We start from the raw sequence: 23,040 nt of genomic DNA, 5'->3' as shown, positions 1-23,040 counted from the left end.
CAATTGCTCTTTTACTATTATCACAACTTGTAGCAGACAGTACATAATAATAATAATACTAATAATAATAGCATAATAATAATAATAATAATTCACAACAGATCAGGGGCTCCAGTAAACGTATTAACCTCTTTACAAAAGAATAGAAAAGTTTTTTCCCCCAAAACTTCCAGTCCTTCTCATTTAACTTCAGTTTTATTATGAGGGGGGTGTTGGAAGGGGTGGAGATCTTGTCTGAAGTGCTCTATCGATGACCTCACGCTAGAATGTGGCCGCGTGAAGGTACGGCTCTCCCTGATTGGTCGCCCGTGTCACAGCGGCACTTCAAAGCCGTGAGAGGAGCTACAATTGTGCTGGAATGGGCGGACCACATCATTGTATTGCACACCTCTAAAAAAACAGTGCTCTGATTCATAAATATAAAAAGATCCTCTGAGGAGGGCACTTTTGTGATGGCAACTTCACTTCTAGGGGTGAGTCTAAGGAGTTTCGTGCTGGTTTAATTAGTTTCCTTTATTGTCCTGCCGTGGGGATTAAAATTTCTTGGGTCAGCCGGGGAGAGAGTCACTTGATTATGTTTTAAGCGAGAGAAACGAGCAGGAGTTCCATTTCTCAACTACGACATTGTATGTATAACATTCTTTGGTATTTATATGCTGTGATTCGCTTTTGTTTTATGTGTGAGACTGGTTGTGTATTTCAGTAGCCTAGCTAGACATTTCTTTCAGGTATGTTGAGCTTGTTGGATAAAAGACAGTCAAAAGTGCTCTCCCGAATATAGCATCTTTACTTACCTTCTAACTCATTTTGTTCCAGGAGGAGCCGAGATTGGGGTCGACTCCTTTAGCCATGTTGGCTGCGACGTGTAACAAAATCGGGAGCCCGAGTCCTTCTCCTTCCTCTATTTCGGATAACACCTCTTCGTTCGGAAAAGGATTCCACCCGTGGAAACGAGCGACAGCCAGCAGCTGTAGTTTAGGATCCAGTTTATCCTCTTTCACTCGGAATGGTGGTGGTTTAAGCGACTCTTTTGGCACGAACACTTCCACGGGATCCAGTGCCTTTTCCTTAACTTCTGGTACTTCACCCAACTCCCACTTCGGAAACGACTACTCCGTTTTCCAGGCGTCTGTTTCCAACAACTCCCAAGAGCCCAGCCACCAGCCCATGTTTATTTCCAAGGTGCACACGTCCGTGGACAGTTTGCAAAGCATCTACCCGAGAATGAGCGTGGCGCATCCCTACGAGTCGTGGTTCAAGTCCTCGCACCCTGGCATCCCCACGGGGGATGTGGGCACCACGGGCGCGTCCGCGTGGTGGGACGTCGGAGCCGGCTGGATTGACGTGCAGAACCCGAACGGGGCCGCGCTCCAGACGTCCCTTCACTCCGGTGGGCTGCAGACTTCTTTACACTCTCCTCTGGGCGGATACAACTCAGACTACTCGAGTTTAAGCCACTCTGCCTTTAGCACCAGTGCGTCCCCGCATCTCCTGACCACCGGTCAGCACCTCATGGACGGATTCAAACCCGTGCTCTCCTCGTACCCGGACTCCAGCCCTTCTCCCCTGGGTGGAGCGGGAGGCTCAATGTTGACAGGGGGTCCGACGGCCTCGCTGGCGGGATCTCCGCGGTCCTCAGCGCGGCGCTACTCGGGCAGAGCGACGTGCGACTGCCCGAACTGTCAAGAGGCGGAAAGGCTGGGTCCAGCTGGCGCGAGCCTCCGCAGAAAGGGGCTACACAGCTGTCACATTCCCGGTTGTGGGAAAGTGTACGGTAAAACGTCGCACCTCAAGGCTCATTTGAGGTGGCACACCGGAGAAAGGCCGTTTGTGTGTAACTGGTTGTTCTGTGGGAAGCGGTTCACGCGCTCCGACGAGCTTCAGCGACATTTACGCACGCACACCGGTGAGAAGCGCTTCGCTTGTCCCGTTTGTAACAAGAGGTTCATGCGGAGCGACCACCTCAGTAAACATGTCAAAACGCACAGTGCCGGTGGCTCGTCAGGGTCGGGGTCTGGGGCGAGTGGAGGGAAGCGAGGGAGCGACACCGACAGCGAGCACAGTGTGCCCGGTAGCCCCTCGTGCCACTCACCTGACCTGTTGCAACCTCCCGAGTCTGTCCCGACGACGGGCATGAACGGCCGAGCAAACTCCATCGATTAATCCCATTCAAAATGCACGTAACACGACTCTCGAATGGACTAGAGACTTATTGGACGGTTCACAAAAGGTTGTGCTGTTCGTTCGGTAACACTTTATAAAAACTTTCAACAATTCAAGTTGTTAACGAACGTTGTAAAACGGTGAACAGATCGATAGATAATGCACATTCAATTATGAATATCCTGTATGAAACAATATAGACCAAAGTTTCATTCCTTTTTAGCTAGTTGAATGTACATTAACTACTTTTCTGTTAAAAGCATAATGTCTGTTAAGGCTAACAGTAAAAGTTATTATAAAGTGTCACCTGGTGTTCCTTGAGACATAACCGTGTGTGGCCATTTCACTTGGATGTTGTAAAGTGATTCAATTTACGATTAAAATGTAATTTACAATGAAGTAAGCCTGTTTTGGTCTGCACAGATTCTAAGCGACATGAATTTGGTCAAGTAAGGGAATATTAAAAAGGACATAATATGTGCATTCTGATGGGTATTTGTCGAATAGTCTTATTTCACTTACTGTTGTTACAGAAAACAAAATGTATTTTACCCATCAGTGAAGTGGCCTGTCATTGCTAACTTTTTTTTCTTCTCAAAACCAAACTGTGGCACTTTATTCATGAACACTACTAAAATCCAATTTCGTAAGGATAAATTGCCGTAGTGTTGAATAGACTTCGTTTTTGTCATTTTACAAATTCATTTCTTTAATATTCGAAAAGAAAAATAGTCTATATATCGCACATTGGTCTTTGTCGAAACTACAGACTTCAAATCCTAAGTTGTATGAAATGTACTTATTTCCTGTTGCTGCAAAAAAAAACTGTACATATTGAAAATAAAATAGAATAGACTAGAAGGTTATTCCACACTGATGTAAAAGTTGGGTATGTGTTTGTTCAAGACGCAAATTTTGAATAGTATTTTTAGTTGCATATATATTGACTCTAGTAGCCTAAATATCCAAAACTGTACGGGAGTGTTTTTTTGTGAAGAAAAACGTCATATTTATCCACGAGTTGGACTTGGTTTTTTGGAGGTCTGTCATAGACGCACTTTGAAATGATTTGTAAGATTTTCAATTCAGAATTCAGTGTTTAATCACGTCTTCTAATTTATGTAAGCATGCACATGTAAGATGAGCGTTTATTTCACATCATTTATTTGAGAAATTGGCTTTCTAGTTTAAGCCACTCAATAAAGTCAACATGGATTCAGCCACAGTGAACGATTTGCCGTTGATATTACTGCAATGTCCAACTTCCATAAATTAAACTGTGATCAAGTGCAGGACCTGTTACGCCATTTCATTACCGATTGAAAATAATAAAAATGTGTTCAAATGTTAAAAATTGCAGTTGTTGTGAAACCCACGAAATGAAGCAGCGTTAGTAAATTGACGTTTACTATTTGTTCTAGTTATAGCACATATTTTTAGTCTAAATAATAAGCCGTGCACATTGCTTCAATAGCAAAGAATATAGACAATAAACATAAACCTGTGCTTCTTAGATCATTTAATCTTAAAGTCTGTGGCATGTAAAATTATTCAGCCACTCAAATGTTGAATTTTGACGGTGACTATAAATGTAGGGTTGTTTAATATCTACTTCACGGAAGATATATTTTTGCAGTCACTAAAAAAATAAGGGTTTTTCCAATACATCTCAGAACACACCGACCAAATAACAAATGGTTATTCAGTAGCTACTAAAACAAATAATGTTCAAGGATTTTTGTGTTTTTTCAGAGTATTAGCAGCGCATAATTGTGTATATGAAAAAAATTAAAATGTGCAAAGCAAAATGTAAAATAAAAACAATACATGCACAAAAGTTACAAACCACAAGATAGTTTTACTTTAAATAAATAATTTAGACATTTCAGAGGAAGGGACGACAGCAGAGAATTATGGATAATTCACTTTATAAAAATCGAACAAAAAAAAGCATCTTAACAATAAACAGTAAATAACATTATCGGATATAATACAAGAATAAAGTAGCCGTTTCTATCCGAGAAGCAATAAAGTTAGCTTGTGCGGGGGAAAAGGTCCAACATGTTGGAGGCTCAAACCACGAGCACGAGCGCCCTCATGCGACGAGGTCATATAAACAAACAACAATATTCATTCAAAGGGTTTATGTGCAACTGTACAAACTCATACAACCTGCAAAACATTAGGTAAAAGTGTTGCAATAGCCTGTTAAGGCAAAGAAGTGTTGTTGAAAAAAGTGTCAATATTTGTAGGCTATATACAAATTGAGAAAAATAAATCTATAGATGTACAACAACTTTGTCATTTGATATAAGAATAGTATCTTTTCAATGAGCTGTAACAATGTACCAAAAAGAAAGTGTGCAAGCAACAAAGAACCCCGATTTCTTTCTCTCCTATTAATGGCCACATGGCAGTTTAAATATTTAAATGCTGTTTTTCAAATAATATCGCGCAGCTTCTTAAAATGAACTCGCACACCATTTAGTCCTAAAACAGAAGCATTTTGTTGACATAAAAAAAAATCAAAATGTAATTTAAATGTAAGATTAACTGCACCAATTCTTTATCTTTGCCCTTCATTTGAGATATACAAACACTCGAATAAATCTAAGGGAGTTTATGTTAGTGAGCAGATACTTGTGCATTCACCAGAGCATAGTAGGCCCCTTGTTTGGCCATGAGTTGGGCATGTGTTCCCTGCTCAATTGCCTTGCCATTCTGAACGACCACGATGATGTCAGCATTATGAATAGTGGACAAGCGGTGGGCGATGACGATACATGTGCGGCCAAGCCGGGCGCCATCAAGAGCATCCTGCACGATCTGTATAGCAGGAGAGAAAAAAGTGGTCAAAACTTGCACATTTAAAAAAAAAAAAAAACACATAATAGTAAATGTATATTTAAAGCAGCACTTTATCAATGAAATGACTTGACTTGATTCATAGGTTTGATCTTCTTTTGTTTCCTTTTCTAAATGTGATAAGACGATAAAACACAGGTGTGTAGAGTGCAAATCCGTGATTTTCAAGGCATTCCTTAAAAGCAACAGATTCACATGCACACAAGTTCAAACTACCAAAAGTGCCATCTGCTGGTTGAACACAGAGGTGTTTATTGTCCTAACAGTGTCAAAACGGGAACAGTTTTGAACAAATCAACTGAACTTGATGACATACTCTTCTACAGTTTTGCAACAATCTTTACATGTGTTACAAACCTTCTCGCTTTCTGTGTCGAGGGCTGATGTGGCCTCGTCCAGCAGCAGAATTTTGGGCTTGCGCACCAGAGCTCGAGCAATGGCTATCCTTTGCTTCTGTCCTCCAGACATCTGAGTGCCTTTATCTCCAACTCGAGTGTTGTATTTCTGAAGGGATATCACATAATTATATATATATAGATGAGGAAAACCCTGGACCACAAAACCAGTCATAAGGGTCTTATTTTTTTTTTGTTGAGATTTATACATAATCTGAAAGCTGAATAAATAAGCTTTGTATAACCATACATTGATGTATGGTTTGTTAGAATAGGACAATATTTGGTCTAGATGCAACTATTTCAAAATCTGGAATCTGAGGGTACAAAAAACATTGAGAGCTTTAAAACCGAAAAAAATCGAAAGGTTTAAAATCTTTAAAGTTTTCCAAGTCCTTAGCATTGCATATTACCACTAATAATCAATTTTTGATATATTTACGGTAGGAAATGTACAAAATGTCTTCATGGAACATGATCTTTATTTAATATCCTAATGATTTTTGGCATAAAAGAAGTCCATTTTGACCCATACAATGTATTGTTGGCTATTGCCAAAAATATACTTGGGCTACTTATGACTGGTTTTGTGGTCCAGGGTCACATAACATAATATAATATAATATAATATAATATAATATAATATAATATAATATAATATAATATAATATAATATAATATAATATAATATAATATAATATAATATCAATAATATAATATAATATAATGTAATTAGTGCTGTCAAATGATGAATCCAATTAATCCAAAATAAAAGTTTGTTTACATAATATATGTGTGTGTACTGTGTATATATAAATACACACACATGCATGTATATATTTAAGAAAAAATATTTATATATAATATAAATGATTTAAAAATATATACAGTATATACATGCAAATATTTCTTAAATATATGTGTGTGTATTCAAATATACATAATAATTATACACAGTACACACACACACACACACACACACACACACACACACACACACACACACACACACACACACACACACACACACACACACACACACACACACACACACACACACACACACACACACACACACACACACACACACACACACACACACACACACACACACACACACACACACACACACACACACACATATTATGTAAAAACAAACTTTTATTTTGGATGCGATTAATCGTGATTAATCATTTGACAGCCCTGAATATAATTAATATAATATAATATAATATAATATAATATAATATAATATAATATAATATAATATAATATAATATAATTAATATAATATAATATAATATAATATAATATAATATAATATAATATAATATAATATATACACTTTACAATAAGGTCCCAGTGTTTAACTTTAGTTAATGCATTAACTAAAATCAACTAACAAACAGATAATACAAATTAATAAAAGATAATAAAAGTTAGATAATAAAACAATAGACCTGTTCATTGTTAGTTCATGTTAGTTCAGGTCCATTAAACAATATTAACAAATCCTATACCTTTGGTTTTAATAATGAACTAGTAAATGTTGAAATCTTAAAAATAAATAATCGCTTTAGAAGTATTATTCATTGTTAGTTGAATGGAACTTTATTGTAAAGTGTTCCTAATATAAACTTTTAAAAAAGAAAGAAATTGATACATTTGTTCAGCAAGAATGCATTATCTTGATCAAAAGTGTCAGTAAAGGCATTTATAATGTTGTAATAATAATATTATAAATCAATGATCTTCTTTTGAACATTAATCAAACAATCCTGAAACAATGTCCATAAAATATTAAGCAGAAAATCTGTTTTCAACATTGATAGTAATAAAAAATATTACTATTTTGCTCAAATAAAGTGTAGTGTACTTGTTTGTAAAGGTAAATGTATACACACACACACACACACACACACACACACACACACACACACACACACACACACACACACACACACACACACACACACACACACACACACACACACACACACACACACACACACACACACACACACACACACACACACACACGGTTTCTAAGTTTTATGGGGACTTGACATAATGGTTTTTAGACTGTACAAACTGTATATTCTATCCCCTACCCCTAAACCTACCCATAACACAAAACTTTCTGCATTTTTAGATTTTCAAAAAACATCAGTCTGATTTATAAGCCGTTTTTCCTCATGGGGACCAAAAAAATGTCCCCACAAGGACAAGGATTTCGGATATTGCTATCTTTGTAGTCCCCATAATGTAGGGTTTACAAGGCCACACACACACACACACACATTAATGGAGACATCATGCATACCTCTGGAAGGCCAATGATAAAATTATGTATGTTGGCCTTCTTCGCAGCTTCCTCAATCTCCTCCTGGGTGACGACACGGCTGTTGTCCCCATACTGAATGTTCTCAGCAATGGTGCAATCAAACAGGATGGGCTCCTGAGACACCAGCCCCATCTGGTTGCGCAGCCATGCCAGGTTCACATTTCTGGTGTTATTACCATCTACAAACTGAGCAACAAGCAAAAATCAGGCACAAATTGATCACTTGAGCCAAAATAATGGTTTAGACCTCTAGGCACACAAAAACCACCCGATGAACTCACCACTTGGCCTGCCGCAGGGTCGTAGAAGCGTTCTAGAAGCTGAATGGTGGTGCTCTTGCCACAGCCACTGCTGCCCACCAGGGCCAGAGTCTGCCCCTGAGACACTGATACATTCAGGCCCTGTAAGACCGTCACATTCTGACGGGTTGGATAGGAGAATTGCACCTCTCGGAATTCAATATGCCCTGAAAAGTTTGTCTGAAAAAAACCCCAAAGATTTTATTTAATTTTGACCTCTTTTGTGACCTCCTCTGACAGCTTCATGCCACAAACTCTCGATTTTCACACTTACTGGTTGGTCTCCAGACTCATCGTAGATATCAATGGCTGGTTTCTTCTCTAGCAGCAGTAAGATTCGCCCAGCTGCTGCTTTGGCTTTGGCAAAGTCAGGAGCGAATGATGACGACTGGCCAATGTTCTTTGCAGCAAAGACAATAACAGAAAATACCCTGGGGAGGAGGAACCAACACATCAACACCGTAAAGAGTATGTGAGATTTTTTTAAAAACAACATATAATTGATCAATCCTTCATACAAACTGTACCTACAGGAAAACATTTTCATATTCTGTGTAACAATGTGCAATAAGCCAGGCTCCAAAGCGGAAGATTGCAGCATTGACCAGGTAAGGAATGGCTTGGGCAAAGGCAAAGGTGACTCCGTAGATGGGTGCTTTACACAAGCTAGATCTGAAATATCACATAAGATTTGATGTTACTGAGCGTGTGTTAAGGCAGGGGTTTTCAACGTTTTTGAAAACTTATATTTGCCATCACATAAAATTAGCCATTTGCAATTATAGAGATTTAAAAAACGTTAGTACTTATGACCCCCCCCCAAATAATGATTCTCCTGAGAGCAGTGTTATTATAGTATTATTTATATACTATTATCAGCCTGGTCTCATTGCGAAAATGTACCTCTGGCAACGTTTTTGCAAACCCCAAAATACGTACCAATATGTACATATCACTGCAGTTTCAAAGTGATATGTCCACTGGGTGCCGCCAAAAGCTTCGTTTTTTTCCCGGAACAGATGAGCGTCAATCTGACGTTTTGTGACATTGTTTTTTTAACGTACACCTACACTAAACCCTAAACCTAACCGATAGTGTTAACAAAAGCAAATGTGACAAAAATACAATAGTAACCATGTCTTGTTAGCTTCTGTGAACTCATCTTTGAGCTCTTTTATCATGACTTGTCTTTCACGGGATTCGTACCTGAGCTTTCATAATTACAAGTACAAATCTGTACCAGCTGAGCTACTGAGCAAACTTATTATATAAAAAAAGCAGAGCATATGGAGCAGATTAAGTGACGCAAACTCCAAAATGTATTCATTTACATGGGGAAAAAAAACGATAAAAAGTGCTTGCTGTTTTACTGCCTCTAGTGTTCATTTCACTTTGAAACTGCAGAGATATGTACATATTGGTACGTATTTTGGCGGTTTGCAAAAACGTTGCCAGAGGTACATTTTCACAATGAGACCAGGTTGACTATTATAATATTTTAGTAATTAGAGTTTTTATATTTTCAGTTTCCATTTTTAGTTTAAGTTTCAGTAATTTTGTTATGCGCTTTTGTCATTTTTACTAGTCTGTATATATTCATGTACAAAGACAAAGTTTTAACACATTAGGAAAACATTAATCTATATTCAAATTCAAAATTATAGAATTTTCTAAATTAAATTATATATATAGTCACTGTATTGAAGTCAAAGCAAAATATTACATATAGTAATATTTATTACAAATAAAACTATTTTTTAAATAAAGTAAATATTTATTAAATATATATTTGTATCTTTTAACACAAATATATATATTTTTAAACAATTTTTTATTAAATATTTTCAGTTACCCTATAAGCACAGATGTTGTCATTAACTAATTTTATGAAATATAAAAATATTTTTTAAATACAGTAAATATTTATTAGGGCTCAAGCCTGAAAGGGCGCAGAGCCCTATTTAGGGCCCAAGCCCTGAAAGGGCGCAGAGCCCTATTGTTCTTCCTCAGATTATTCTTTGTTTTTTTTTTTTTTTTTTTTTTAATTTTTTTTTTCGACTTCTCGGGTACTTTTGGGGCACTTAACATGCTCGAAAACTCTTGAAACTTCGCACAGGCGTCGGAATGCGCGGCCATCAGAGCCGGGCTGAAGCTGGTACCCGGGCGTGGCAGGGGGGCTCGACAGCGCCCCCTTAAGTGGGGTCTGAAAACTTGGTCCATATATCAAACACACTTGCACGTACATGTATGAAACTCGGTACACATATAGACCTCATCGGGCCAAACAACTTTCGTGCTCATAGTTATGCGTCAGCCCAACAGGAAGTGAGCTATAATCGGTTGTTCGGAAAACCCATGCTCTGGAATTTAATATACTCCTCCGAGGCCATTGTTTCGAGGGGCTCTCTAGCGCCACCTTTTGACAAAAGTGAAGGGCTTCGTTTCATCTACAATCACCAAACTCAGTATATATATTGACCTCATCGAGCCGGACAACTTTCTAATTTACAGTCATTAGCTCCGACCAACAGGAAGTCAGATATTTTGGTTTGAAGGTAAATTTTTGGTTAAATCGGGGTCTGAGTTTTTACGTTCTCCTCGTAGGCGTTTTATTCAATCTCCACCAAACTCGGTCAACATGAAACAAAGATACTGAAGATGCTAAAATGTGAACGGATATTGGATATCTCAAACGGTGTTTCCATGGCGAGGGATTAAATAAGGACAAAAAAGGGGAACAGAAATTCTCTGTCTGCTGCTCTCCCCTCAATGAACACAAGATGGCAGCATTGTATTAGTTTTGAAGCAGGATAAAAAAAAAACGTGTTTCTCTCTCTCTCTCTCTCTCTCTCTCTCTTGTTTGTGATTTATGAGGACACAAATTTGTATAATGACATGGGTATTACACTGGTATTACAACGTGTATGTGTGTGTGTTTAAAAACATACTAAAACAATGTTTTATTAAAATGTAACCAAATAGCTTTAAAATAATCATACTATTTTTCAGATCAATATATTTATTTTATTTAATATATTTCTTCTGAATATTTATTCTCTGTCTGCCCTCCCCTCACTAAAGGGTGGCAGTGTTGTGTTATTTTTTAAACTCTCTTTCTGTGTGTGTGTGTGTGTGTGTGTGTGTGTGTGTGTGTGTGTGTGTGTGTGTGTGTGTGTGTGTGTGTGTGTGTGTGTGTGTGTGTGTGTGTGTGTGTGTGTGTGTGTGTGTGTGTGTGTGTGTGTGTGTGTGTGTGTGTGTGTGTGTGTGTGTGTGTGTGTGTGTGTGTGTGTGTGCAGGCCCGTCGCGACAAGGCAGGCAAACCAAGCAATTGCTTGGGGCCTCGAGCTGGCCTGGGGCCCCAAGACAGCGACAGGTTAAGAATAAAATGAAACGACAAACTGTGTGAGCGCCCCATTGATAGTCAATGCAGTAAAGTGCAATGACACTGCTATCGGGATCCCCCTTAAGGGGCCCCTCTCAGAAGTCGCTGACAGCAGCCAGCCAACCACGCGATCTCTGCTGCGGCAAAATACAAAATCTTCGGATTTTAAGCGGAATTTTATGCTTCAGGAAGCCAGAAAAGAAAATAGAGAAAGGAAGAGGAGGATAAGAAAAAACAAGATAGTGGTATGTGATAAATTACACTGGATAAAATAGCTCTACTTGTCTTGTACAAAAAAAGTGTAAGTTTGCAGCAGGTAGGCTAGCAAAAATATGTTTATGTTAGCTATCGTTACCTGCCTGACGGCAAATGCTGCTTGTAACGAACAGTTAGTGCAACTTTTTTTTCGAAAAGACGGAATGACATGAGATTGCTATAGCTTTGTAATATGTTTTGATGAAAGTGGCATAGCATGCTCTACTAACTATTATTTATGCTATGCATAAATAACCTGGAATAGTTAATATAGCATGCTATATTAACAATTATTATAAACATTATTTAACCAGAAAGAGGCAGAGGAACATGATTTTTTTCATAGCTTATCTTAATGTGCTAGTGTCGGGATATATACGGTAGTGACAGTTTATGCAAATATGACATTATTTTTATGAGTTACCAATAGATCTTGAACAATTACTTTATTCTGTGGCAATTTTTACACTGTTACATTTTGAAGTACAGTATCAGGACAACCCACATGTTTGACTGGTACTGTTTACATGTTTTACTGGTACTGCCCACGTTTTACTGGTACTGTTTATTAAATTATTTAACAAGGTATTATAGTCATCGGTTGCAACTTTACAATAACCATCCAGATAATGTTTATAGACAGTTTACAAAACAACTAGTAACCCTAAAGTATTCCCAAAGTGTTAGGAATATCTGGTCCGTCTATCTATGTAAAAGTAATGTTTATAGATGTTTAAAAAATGGTTACTTAAAGGTTTAAAAAAAAATTAATGATACAGTGGTGTTTTTTGCAAATGTTTTCAAATTTTATGCACAGTATATGCAACAACAGTATTTGCACTGTAAACCTTTTTATTAATATAAAGTGTAGGTGAACTTAAACTGTATGGCTATGCTGGTATGCTGGTATGCTGTGTGTGTGTGTGTGTGTGTGTGTGTGTGTGTGTGTGTGTGTGTGTGTGTGTGTGTGTGTGTGTGTGTGTCAGTGTCCTATCTGTGTGGATGCGTCTCATGTCAGCTAATCAAGGGACACTGACACACACACACACACACACACACACACACACACACTCGACGCATAGATAGACTCGCGTCAGTTTCCTGCTCACATCGAGTTCTGTTTTGCTCTTGAACAAACAATAACACAGAGGATTGTGAGTATTCTCATATTCGAGTCTTAAATTAGTTAAATAACGTCTTAAATGAACTTAAAGAGTTGTGAGGAAATGAGATGCGCGGGACAGCGCGTGAGATCCACGGCTGTTCTTAAAGTGACAGGAGCACTGATGATGCCTGTCATTAATGTTCATCAAAGAACAACGGGAACAGAGAAAATTGTAGCTTTAATGATGATTCATCTATATTTCATTTATTATTTATGCAGTTAAGGAAGGTTTGATAACTATTACATTTCTGTATAACAGGGAAGGCCATGGGTAAATATAACATTTATTATTTTGGTGATTTAGGTAAAATGGTTTAAAAAAAACACAGCAGAACCACAGCGCATCTGATATGACTGGCATAACGCTGGCGAAGTTAGGGACCGTCTGCAAAGTTACATACAACATTGAAACGTGTATAACGTTACCAAACTTCACTAGCATTTAAAGAGAATGACAGTCATAAAACTGACTGTAAAGTGATCATCTAGGTGTCAGGTATGATGCACACATTTTGATATTTAATAAAATAAACTGTCAAATCATATGGAAATATGGATATGCATTATTTCACTTGGATACTGTTTGGGCTCTAACACAAAATATGCTTGATTTAAATGCATCGTAGCTGAACACTGATGAGAATATTTATTGAGAATATATTTACAGAGATAATATTAGAGATTATATTTACGACAAATTATTATTATTTATGCGTTATGCGTTGCTATTGACGACGGCCATTAAGTAAAGAAATCCCACAGAATCTAGCTTAAAAAAGTGCTTAGAGCTGCTTTAGTTATTTGTTGTTTGTTTAATTTCAAATATAAAACTTGTTGAAATGTTTTAAGTGTGTGCATCTGTTCTTTTTGAACACTTTCATCTTGTTTGAACAAAACCGTGATAATATTGATAACCGTGATAATTTGGGTCACTATAATCGTGATGTTAAATTTCCATACCGTTTCATCCCTACTTTAGTGTGAATAAGTAAAAAAGAACTACAAACACCTTGAATTAAATACTGGCCTTCTGGACTTACAAAATTTTGAGCAGGAAAATATAACTTTTATTTATTTTATCCTATGATATTAAAATTAATCTAGATTTAAATTACATCATGGGTGTGGCTTGTGGTGATAGTGGCACCAGTTGCTGCGGTAAATGTGGCATATTCGAGCGATTCTAAAATATTCTCCTGTTTAAATGCATATTGCCTGCCGTGCACAGTTAAGCTGATGCCACCGGCGTGGCGGTGCCACCGGCTTGGGCCCGTCATCGCTGCTCGCAGCTTTAATGTTTTCCTTAGGATTCTTATTATTATTTTTCTTATCGACTATTCGGGCACTTTTGGGGCCCTTACCATGCTCGAAAACTCTTGAAACTTTGCAGATACATCGGAATCTGCGGCCATCAGAGCCGGGCTGAAGCTGATACCCGGGCGTGGTAGGGGAGCTCAACAGCGCCCCCTATTAAAATTTGGTCTATATATCAAACACACTTGCACGTATATGTATGAAACTCGGTACACATATAGATCTCATCGGGGCGAACAACTTCCGCACTCATAGTCATAAACTTCGCCCAACAGGAAGTGAGCTATTTTGGGTTGTTCGGAAAACGCATGCTCTGGAATTTAATATACTCCTCCGAGGCAATTGTTTCGATCATTGCCAAACTCGGTCAGCATTAAGACAAGATATTCAGGATGCTAAATTGCGAGCGGATTTTTGATATCTCAATCGGTTTAGCCGTGGCGAAGCAACGAATTTATGGCGAGAAAAGGGAAACAGGAAGTGTGTTATAACTTGTGCAAACATTGACTGATTTGGATGAAACTTCAGCTGTGTGTTTGTTGTAGGAAGCCGATCGCAAGGATATGACGTTTGTGAGTCAAAGGTATAGCGCCACCAACTGGCAGCAGGAAGTGTGTCACTTTTTTAAAAAAATGCTTTAAATCACAGTCTTATTTTGACCCGATTGACTTCAAACTTCATCAGTATAATGTGAAAACATGGCAGATATAGACATATGAATGGATTTCTGAAATTTCCAATACTGTTGCCATGGCAACGTGTCAAAGTTTAATAATGTCTTTGGCTGTTTTTGAGACTCTTAGCATGCTTGAAATTGCATGAAACTTAACACACACATCAGAGATGTTAGTCAGTACACATGGGCAAAGCCTCAGAAACGGGTGGGGATGAGGGGCTCTATAGCGCCACCTTTTGACAAAAGTGGGGGGGTTAGTTTTATCTTCAGTCACCAAACTCGGTAGATATATTGTTCTCTTCGAGCCGGACAACTTTCTAATTTACAGTCATTAGCTCCGACCAACAGGAAGTCAGATATTTTGGTTTGAAGGTGAAAATTTATATAATTCAGGGTCTGAGTTTTTACGTTCTCCTCGTAGGCGATTTATTCAATCTCCACCAAACTTGGTCAACATGAAACAAAGATATGGAAGATGCTAAAATGCGAACGAATATTGGATATCTCAAACGGTGTTGCCATGGTGAGGGATTAAATAAGGACAAAATAAGGGGAACAGAAATTGTCTCATATCTTGTAAAATCATATTTTGATTTCAATTAAATTAAGATTGTATGTTTGGTAATTGAACTTAGATTAATTTAAAATGACTGTACTATTTTTCAGATGAATATATACATATTTTATAAATATTTCTTTGAATCTATTGTGCCTGTCTGTGCTGCCCTTCCCTCAATGAACACAAGATGGCAGCATTGTGTTAGTTTTGAAGCAGGATTAAAAAAAAACTTGTTTCTCTCTCTCTCTCTCTCTCTCTCTCTCTCTCTCTCTCTCTGTGTGTGCTTCTGTGATTTCTGAGAACCTACATTTGTAGACATTTCATGTGTACCCGTACATATATTGTTCTCTTCGAGCCGGACAACTTTATAATTTACAGTCATTAGCTCCGACCAACAGGAAGTCAGATATTTTGGTTTGAAGATGAATATTTGTATAATTCAGGGTCTGAGTTTTTACGTTCTCCTCGTAGGCGATTTATTCAATCTCCACCAAACTCGGTCAACATGAAACGGAATGACTATACTATTTTTCAGATGAATATATATATATATATATATATATATATATATATATGAACTCAATGTACACAAGATGGCAGCATTGTGTTAGTTTTGAAACAGGATAAAAAAATCCCATCTCTCTTTCTCTCTAAGGGGTTTGTCTGTGTGAGTGTGAGTGTGAGTGTGAGTGTGTGTGTGTGTGTGTGTGTGTGTGTGTGTGTGTGTGTGTGTGTGTGTGTGTGTGTGTGTGTGTGTGTGGCCACCAACTGGCAGCAGGAAGTGTGTCACTTTCAAAAATGCTTTAATTCACTGTCTAGCTTTCTAAACAATGTTTTATTCAAAATGTAAAAATGCAGAATGTTTTCTATGATGGTAGGTTTAGGAGTAGGGGTAGTGTAGGGGGATAGAATGTACAGTTTGTACAGTATAAAAACCATTAAGTCTATGCAATGTCCTCTGCCTTTCCTTCCCCTCCCCCCCTCACTCTCACTTTCTCACTGTGTGTGTTTGAAGGGGGGTGGGGGTTGGCCGCTTAAGCATGCATCTCTGCCTGTGTGTGTGTGTGTGTGTGTGTGTGTGTGTGTGTGTGTGTGTGTGTGTGTGTGTGTGTGTGTGTGTGTGTGTGTGTGTGTGTGTGTGTGTGTGTGTGTGTGTGTGTGTGTGTGCTTGTTTATGTGATTTAAGAGGACACAAATTTGTATGACATGGGTATTACACTGGTATTACATGGTTTATGACATTTCATGTGTCCAAAAAAAACCCAGACTAAACAATGTTTTATTAAAAATGTAAATGCAGAATCTATTTTGAAGATAAAACTTATTCCTATAGTAAAATAAAGTTTCAGACAATGAAATACCAACTCTCTCCCACTGTTTAGATTTTTTTTTAAAATGTTTTTATTCAATCAGAATCTCACTCTCTCTGTCCTTCCCCTCTCCTCCCCTCCCCCTCACTCTCTCTCTCTCTCTCTCTTTCTCTCTCTCTCTCTCTCTCTCTCTCTCTCTTTCTCTCTCTCTCTCTCTCTCTCTCTCTCTCTCTCTCTCTGTGTGTGTGTGTGACTTTCTCTCTTCATGATGATAATTTAACCCTTTCATATAGGCTTTCACAAATAACTATCACTTTAAATAAAAACGTCATGTGCTGTGTTTGCCAAGATCACGTATGATGCATATGCAGGGTATATGCAGGAATCCTGAAGTAAATTTTAATACCTTTTTAAGACTTTTTTAAGACCTTCTCAAAATATGTAAAGACCTCATCGGCGATGAGAACTACTGTTGAGCAATAAAATAAAAATATATAATCATAAGCTATGACAAAAATATATATTAAAGGGGCTATATGCGTTTTTCTGAAATTTAAACTCGCGACTGACACCTGTGGCCAAAAAACAGAACTGCTCTCATTTTCTGCTCGCTCTCGCAGCGGTGGTGACGTCACATCCGCAGACAGCGCGGGAAAAGACGACCCGCCAGAAAATAGGAAAAATAGGATACAGGCTTATAGGTGCACCTACTGTGAGCGGACAAGGTGTCAGTATGCTCATCAGGAGATGTTTGTGTCATAAATGGTAAAATAAAAAGGCTATTGTTACGTTTATTTTGGGGAAAAAGTTGCATATAGCCCCTTTAAATTAGGTGAGTGGATAGTTAAAAGAAATTGCAATTACAAAAAGTAATTCTTGAAAAAACATCTCTGGACTAATTTTTATAAAATCTAATGTTCTAATGTTAATGAAAAGGTACAAATTACTTTGTGTTCTTATTAAATACATTTATAAAAAAACTATTTATATTTAATTTATATATGAATGTAAATAATTATATGGGCCTACACAAATAATATAACATTTCAAGATTTATAGTTTATTGTAAACATAATGTGCAGCTCTGTAAAGGGACAACAAATATATGATAGATACGTGAGAACAAGAATCAAAACTATGAAAATATATGAAAGCGCGGCACAATGTGCTTATGCACATCCCGGGTGCAGAATGATGCGCTTAAAGCAACATGGAGTCAGAGGGCGCAGTGCAGCGCGAGTGCACATTGAAAAGTTCACGGCATAAAGAGACGATGAGCGTTGAGCGCACAAATCCTAGTCTACTATGTATATCGGTCGGTTTCTTCACAGTTTTAAATTCCGGTTATTGTGCGTGTGATGCCTTGTGTTGTCACCCGGGTGGCGAGCACAACATCGTTCAGAAACCGCTAGATAAACTCCAGGAAGATAAATTATTTTATCTACATATCAAGTATTATAACGGGAATATATCATCTTGGAGTGAGCTTTACCGAACAGCTGACTGACTGTAACCAAACGCGACGCGCAGTTTGAATTCTGAACGGAGAATGATGGACAGCTACAGCGGAGGAAAGACATTCAGACAGCTATGGAATGGCTTTAGATGACTTTGTACTAGCAAATCATAAAATACTAATAAAGATTGCTGAAAGATCATGTGACAATATATATTTCTGATGATTATTTAATTACCACGACATGCCTAATCTGAGCAAGGGACTGCCTGTCTTGAGTTTTGTCGACAGACAGCGGTGGCACGAAATTTGACGGATGCGGCCGCTATGCAGGAAAAACCATAGAAAAACCCTGCGGCCATTGTTTAAACTCATCCTTCTCCAACCAGGAGTCCGCAAATTTACATTTCCCCATTTCGGAGTCTGTTTCGCAATGTGTGGAGGGCGACACATCACCTAACCGCGCATTTCGCAAAATATGTGACGTCACCCGTAGACGGTGCGCGCGCCCCGAGCTGATCTCACTGACCGAGCAAACCGGTTTTTTTTTTTATATAGTTATGGGGATGAAAATAAATATATTCATGAATACTTTTTGGAGTCAAACTCTTTTGACAAAGCTTGAACAAAATGTAATACCTCATAAAATCGTGATTAAGACTTTTTAATACCTTTTAAGGGCCTTCATTTTCCAAAAATGAATTTATCAACTTTTAATACTTTTTAAGACCCCGCGGACACCCTGATATGCATATGAAGAGAAGTGTTACAATAATACAACATCAGCATTTGAATGGTATTGTGAACTCATTCCAATTTGACCTTTGACATCATCTGACATGAAATTAATTTAAATTTATTTGATCTCATAGATGTGGCTGTTGTGGTCATAGCAGCACCAACTGCTGCAGTTAATGTGGTGAATTCAGATGACTTTGACATAGTCCTTTTATGTTTTCCCATTTTAAATGCCTATTGCCTGCCGTGCACAGTTAAGCTGATGCCACCGGCGTGGCGGTGCCACCGGCTTGAGCCCGTCATCGCTGCTCGCAGCTTTAATTAAATTTATATTTGTATCTTTTAACACAAACATATATATTTTTTTAAAATTTTTTAATTAAATATTTTCAGTTACTCTATAAGCACAGATATTGTCATTAACTAATTTTATTAAATATAAAAAATATTTTTTAAATAAAGTAAATATTTATTAAATATATATTTGTATCTTTTAACACAAATATATATATTAAAAAAAAAATTTAATTAAATATTTTCAGTTACCCTATAAGCACAGATATTGTCATTAACTAAAACTAAATCTAAATCTATTAAAACATTTCTGTTAATTAAAATAAAGCTAAAATATAATAAAACATAAATATTAGTTGACTAATATTGGCAATAAACTGAAATAAGTTTAAGTTGAAACACTAAAATGATTACCTGGAGGTAAATAATAACTAAAACTAAATAAAATGAAAATGAAAACTGAAATAAAAATAAATTAAACTTAAATAACAATAAAAACAAACAAACATAAAATAACAAAAACATGAAATTAAATGACTAAAAATTAAACGACAACTATAAAATGTATAATATTAATTATAAACTTTAATAAAACTATAGTAGGCTAATACTAAAATAAAAAGTGAAATAACACAAATATTTTTTCTTTTATCTTTTGCTTAAAATTTTCCATGGCATTCCATTGCACCCCTTGTGGTCCCTGGACCTCAGTTTGAAAACCGCTGTATTAAGATTTTTTATTTTAAAAATGATTTTACCGATATGGCTTGCTCAGGCTGTCAATAAACTTTCTGAAGAAGACATCTTCTCGGGTTAATGCAACAACCGTCTTGAAGTTCTCAACAGTTTCTGTGGATATCTGAGCGGAAGAGTTAGAAAAGATACCATCAGCTACCAATTAATCTTACGGAATCATTTACTGGATAAATCGAAATCACATGGTTCTCAAACAAAACCAAAAAAATGTCAATGACCAGTGAACCGTACCTTGCCAGACATCTCCAGTGCACTCTGGTCTTTGGAGGCGTGTCCTGCCATGGCTCTCATCTGGATGAAATGTGCCCCCGTGAGGAAGGGGACACAGGCAAGGATAATCAAGGTGAGCTGCCAGCTATGGATAAACGCCACAATGATGGCGATGCCAAGAGTACAGATAGTGTTTGTGGCTAGTCCTAATCTGGATCCTGCTGCCTAGAGATGAGAAAAAGAGACAAGCAAATAAGACACTACACAACTAAACAAGCTATGTGGACATCGGATTAGCATATTAGAATGATTTCTGAAGGATCGTGCGTGTGACACTGCAGACTGATGCTGAAAATTCAGCTTTGCCATCACAAATTACATTTTAAAATATATTAAAATAGAAAACTATTATTTTAAATTGTAATAACATTTCACAACATCACTGTGTTTTTGGTAAAACAAATGCAGCCATTTTGAGACTTCTTTAAAAACACTATTTAAAATATTACCAGCCTAAACTTTTAAATGTCAGTGTACCTGCGAATTCAAATAAAGTTGCGCTACTAATACCAGAAGCTGTGGTCATATGGATTAGCTCTCACATAAATACGACTAAAAAATAGATTCAGCCAGGCCTATAACGGTTTAAAGAGATGGAAGCAATGAACCAGAGCCAAAAACACAGGCTGTATCCACAGTGAAAGCTTAATTACTGGTTCTGATGGCAAATCACTGTGTTCCACTCACCCCTTTAACCAGAGACGCATCTGTGGCTAATTTAGTGGTCAGGACTCCCACTGCATTGTTGTTGTCATCAAACCAGGCAATCTCCTGTTAAGAGAAACAGGCTTGAGGATGAAGCACTCATCATTTCAATAACCATTTGTTTCTGCCAGATTAGCTCTCAACTGTATTACTACTATGTAGTAATAGAGTGAGAGATGCAGGAAATGTGCCGTACCTGTCTTATCATGGCGTGGAAAGCCTTCTTTCTCAACCTCATGGTAAGAAGCTCCCCAGATTTACCAAACATGAAGCCCTAGAAGAGGAAAGAGCAACAGATGTGAAACATTCACACAGCAATACATTCTATTTTAGATCCAATAAATGCAGCCTTGGTGGGCATAATAGACTTCTTTCAAAAACATTTGAAAAATACACACTAGGTCCTATTATGCCCTTTTACAAAGTCTTGATTTTGCTTTTGGGGTGTACTAGAATATGCTGTCATGCTTGATTGTTCAAAATACACATATTTTACATTATTACAGCACCCCTCTCCCCAGTCTAACTCGAACGCGGCATGTAGTTCCTGGTTCAATGAGGCCCCTCTCGAAATACGAAACATGCTGTGATTGGTTAGCTGGCCCAGTGTGTTGTGATTGGCACCGCTTAGCGCATATTCTGGAAACGCCACACCCCTTACCATAACCGCAAGCTCTACTCAGATATAAATATTATGGATGGCATCAATTTTTAACCATTTTAAGCCCGATTCAGACATAGGGCCCCCTTTTAACGATCTAAGCACATGGTCTAAACTCTAAAATGCACCGTGCAAGTACTTTTGCTAGTATAATGACAGGAAAAATGGTCTGCGTGCCTAGCGCATGGTCAAAAAGGGTTGTCCCTATTCTCTTAATGAGTAATGGGTGTGTTTTGGACGTAATAAACCAATCTGACTCTCATCTCCCATTCCCTTTAAAAGCCAGTTGCGCTCGCTCCATAGCGGATTCGCTATTTATATGGCAGAATTTGCAAGCGGAAACACTGAACACTTCTCTAGCGAGGAATCGGATCTGCTCTTGCGCTTTAACCGTGCGCGAGCAGACCATCTACGGGACAAGCCAGATTCCACAAAACTCTGTATGACATGTAGGCAGTTTTATATTTATGTACCAGTGGCGGCTGGTCAATAGAGGGCGCTGGGACGCCGCCCCCATCAAAATTCCAGAAATATACATGTAAACAAAAATGATATAAAAGTGAAATAAAAATAAAATAGTTTACTTATACGATGTGCTGGCTGTTATTAAGAGCCTCAGCATTTAATAAAAACTGGCTTTGATGGGTTAACTATTTTATATGTTCTTCAATATGTTTCATGCGGTTTCATGCGTGAGGGACGCCGGACAAATGGATGTCTATCTGAGTCTATAATATACGGGCAGCATGTGACCTGAATCTGGTCTCTAATTGGATCTAAAAGATCCTCCTCCAGACGCAGTTTGTTGTGTCCCTGGCGAATCAGAATTGGATGCGTGTTATTTTATCCAATCTGATTGGTTCTCGTCACCTTTCATTCAACTTTACACTCTTGGCCACTAAAGCGCAAGTGCGCGGGCAACGTCACTCCGACTCCGCCAAAACCTTGTTAGGATGATCAGTTTCGTAGAGATGGAGATGGCAGGACCAAATTCTTTCACAAGGCGTTCTTTGGAAGAAAACAAAATGATAAAGGATCCCGAACCGGACCAACCCGATTTACAAATCCAGCAGCAGCAGCCAGTGACAGAGGATGAAGCTGCACTCTGAGTGTCACGCGCTTGTCATGAGAAACGTAAGGGCTGACTGGATGTGTTGTTAGCAATGCCCTTTATTGCTTTCCCTGTCTTTTATTTCTAAGTGTCGGTACTGAAGTTTTGTGGACAACAACGGGGGGTAAGAGACCTCAAATATCTGACTGAACAATGCAAACGACATGACACTACTGAGATGACTGACTTTAATCAAAGAGTCATTGAAAAATTTGCTGGCCAGAAAGAAAGGAGAGCAAAATTTATGTTCAAGTAGTCAACATTCTAGTCTGTTGTTGCTGTTCTCTTTTGTTTTTCCTTTCCTCATTCAATTATATGTGGG

At 37.9% G+C, this 23,040-nt stretch overlaps 2 protein-coding genes across 6 annotated transcripts in view; one reads left to right on the top strand and one right to left on the bottom strand.

The window, feature by feature from the left end:
• Positions 1–374: 374 nt before the first annotated feature.
• Positions 375–3,510, top strand: sp8b (sp8 transcription factor b). Of its 2 annotated transcripts, none has more exons than XM_079836495.1 (2): positions 375–473; positions 817–3,510. In XM_079836495.1, exons 1-2 carry the CDS (start codon positions 453–455, stop codon positions 2,161–2,163), a joined length of 1,368 nt encoding a protein of 455 aa, XP_079692621.1. In that variant the 5' UTR covers positions 375–452; the 3' UTR covers positions 2,164–3,510. The 2 variants fall into 2 exon arrangements, with proteins under 2 accessions (XP_079692621.1, XP_079692622.1); XM_079836496.1 differs by having other exon boundaries at positions 375–626.
• A 156-nt stretch (positions 3,511–3,666) lies between these two features.
• Positions 3,667–23,040, bottom strand: part of LOC307138238 (ATP-dependent translocase ABCB1-like) — a 45,919-nt gene continuing 26,545 nt past the window's right edge. For all 4 annotated transcript variants that reach the window (XM_079836436.1, XM_079836438.1, XM_079836437.1 and 1 more), the window contains 10 exons: positions 21,143–21,220; positions 20,929–21,012; positions 20,203–20,406; positions 19,974–20,074; positions 8,598–8,738; positions 8,341–8,497; positions 8,049–8,246; positions 7,747–7,953; positions 5,386–5,532; positions 3,667–4,989 (listed from right to left, as the gene is read on the bottom strand). In XM_079836436.1, coding sequence (XP_079692562.1) covers positions 4,789–4,989; positions 5,386–5,532; positions 7,747–7,953; positions 8,049–8,246; positions 8,341–8,497; positions 8,598–8,738; positions 19,974–20,074; positions 20,203–20,406; positions 20,929–21,012; positions 21,143–21,220 — 1,518 coding nt within the window. In that variant the 3' untranslated portion in view covers positions 3,667–4,788. The remainder of the gene's footprint in view (positions 4,990–5,385; positions 5,533–7,746; positions 7,954–8,048; positions 8,247–8,340; positions 8,498–8,597; positions 8,739–19,973; positions 20,075–20,202; positions 20,407–20,928; positions 21,013–21,142; positions 21,221–23,040) is intronic.

This window comes from Gobio gobio, assembly GCF_949357685.1.
Source record: "Gobio gobio genome assembly, chromosome: 15".
Lineage (NCBI taxonomy): Eukaryota > Metazoa > Chordata > Actinopteri > Cypriniformes > Gobionidae > Gobio > Gobio gobio.
Note: the sequence above shows the minus strand (reverse complement) of the source record. Positions and strands in the feature narration are given on the sequence as shown.

What these genes read in the sequence shown, in the direction of transcription:
- sp8b (XM_079836495.1), top strand. Translation starts at nt 453, where the DNA reads ATGGCAACTTCACTTCTAGGG. An exon ending in TGGCAACTTCACTTCTAGGG is followed by an intron (nt 474 to 816) that starts GTGAGTCTAAGG and finishes ATTTTGTTCCAG; the next exon opens with GAGGAGCCGAGATTGGGGTC.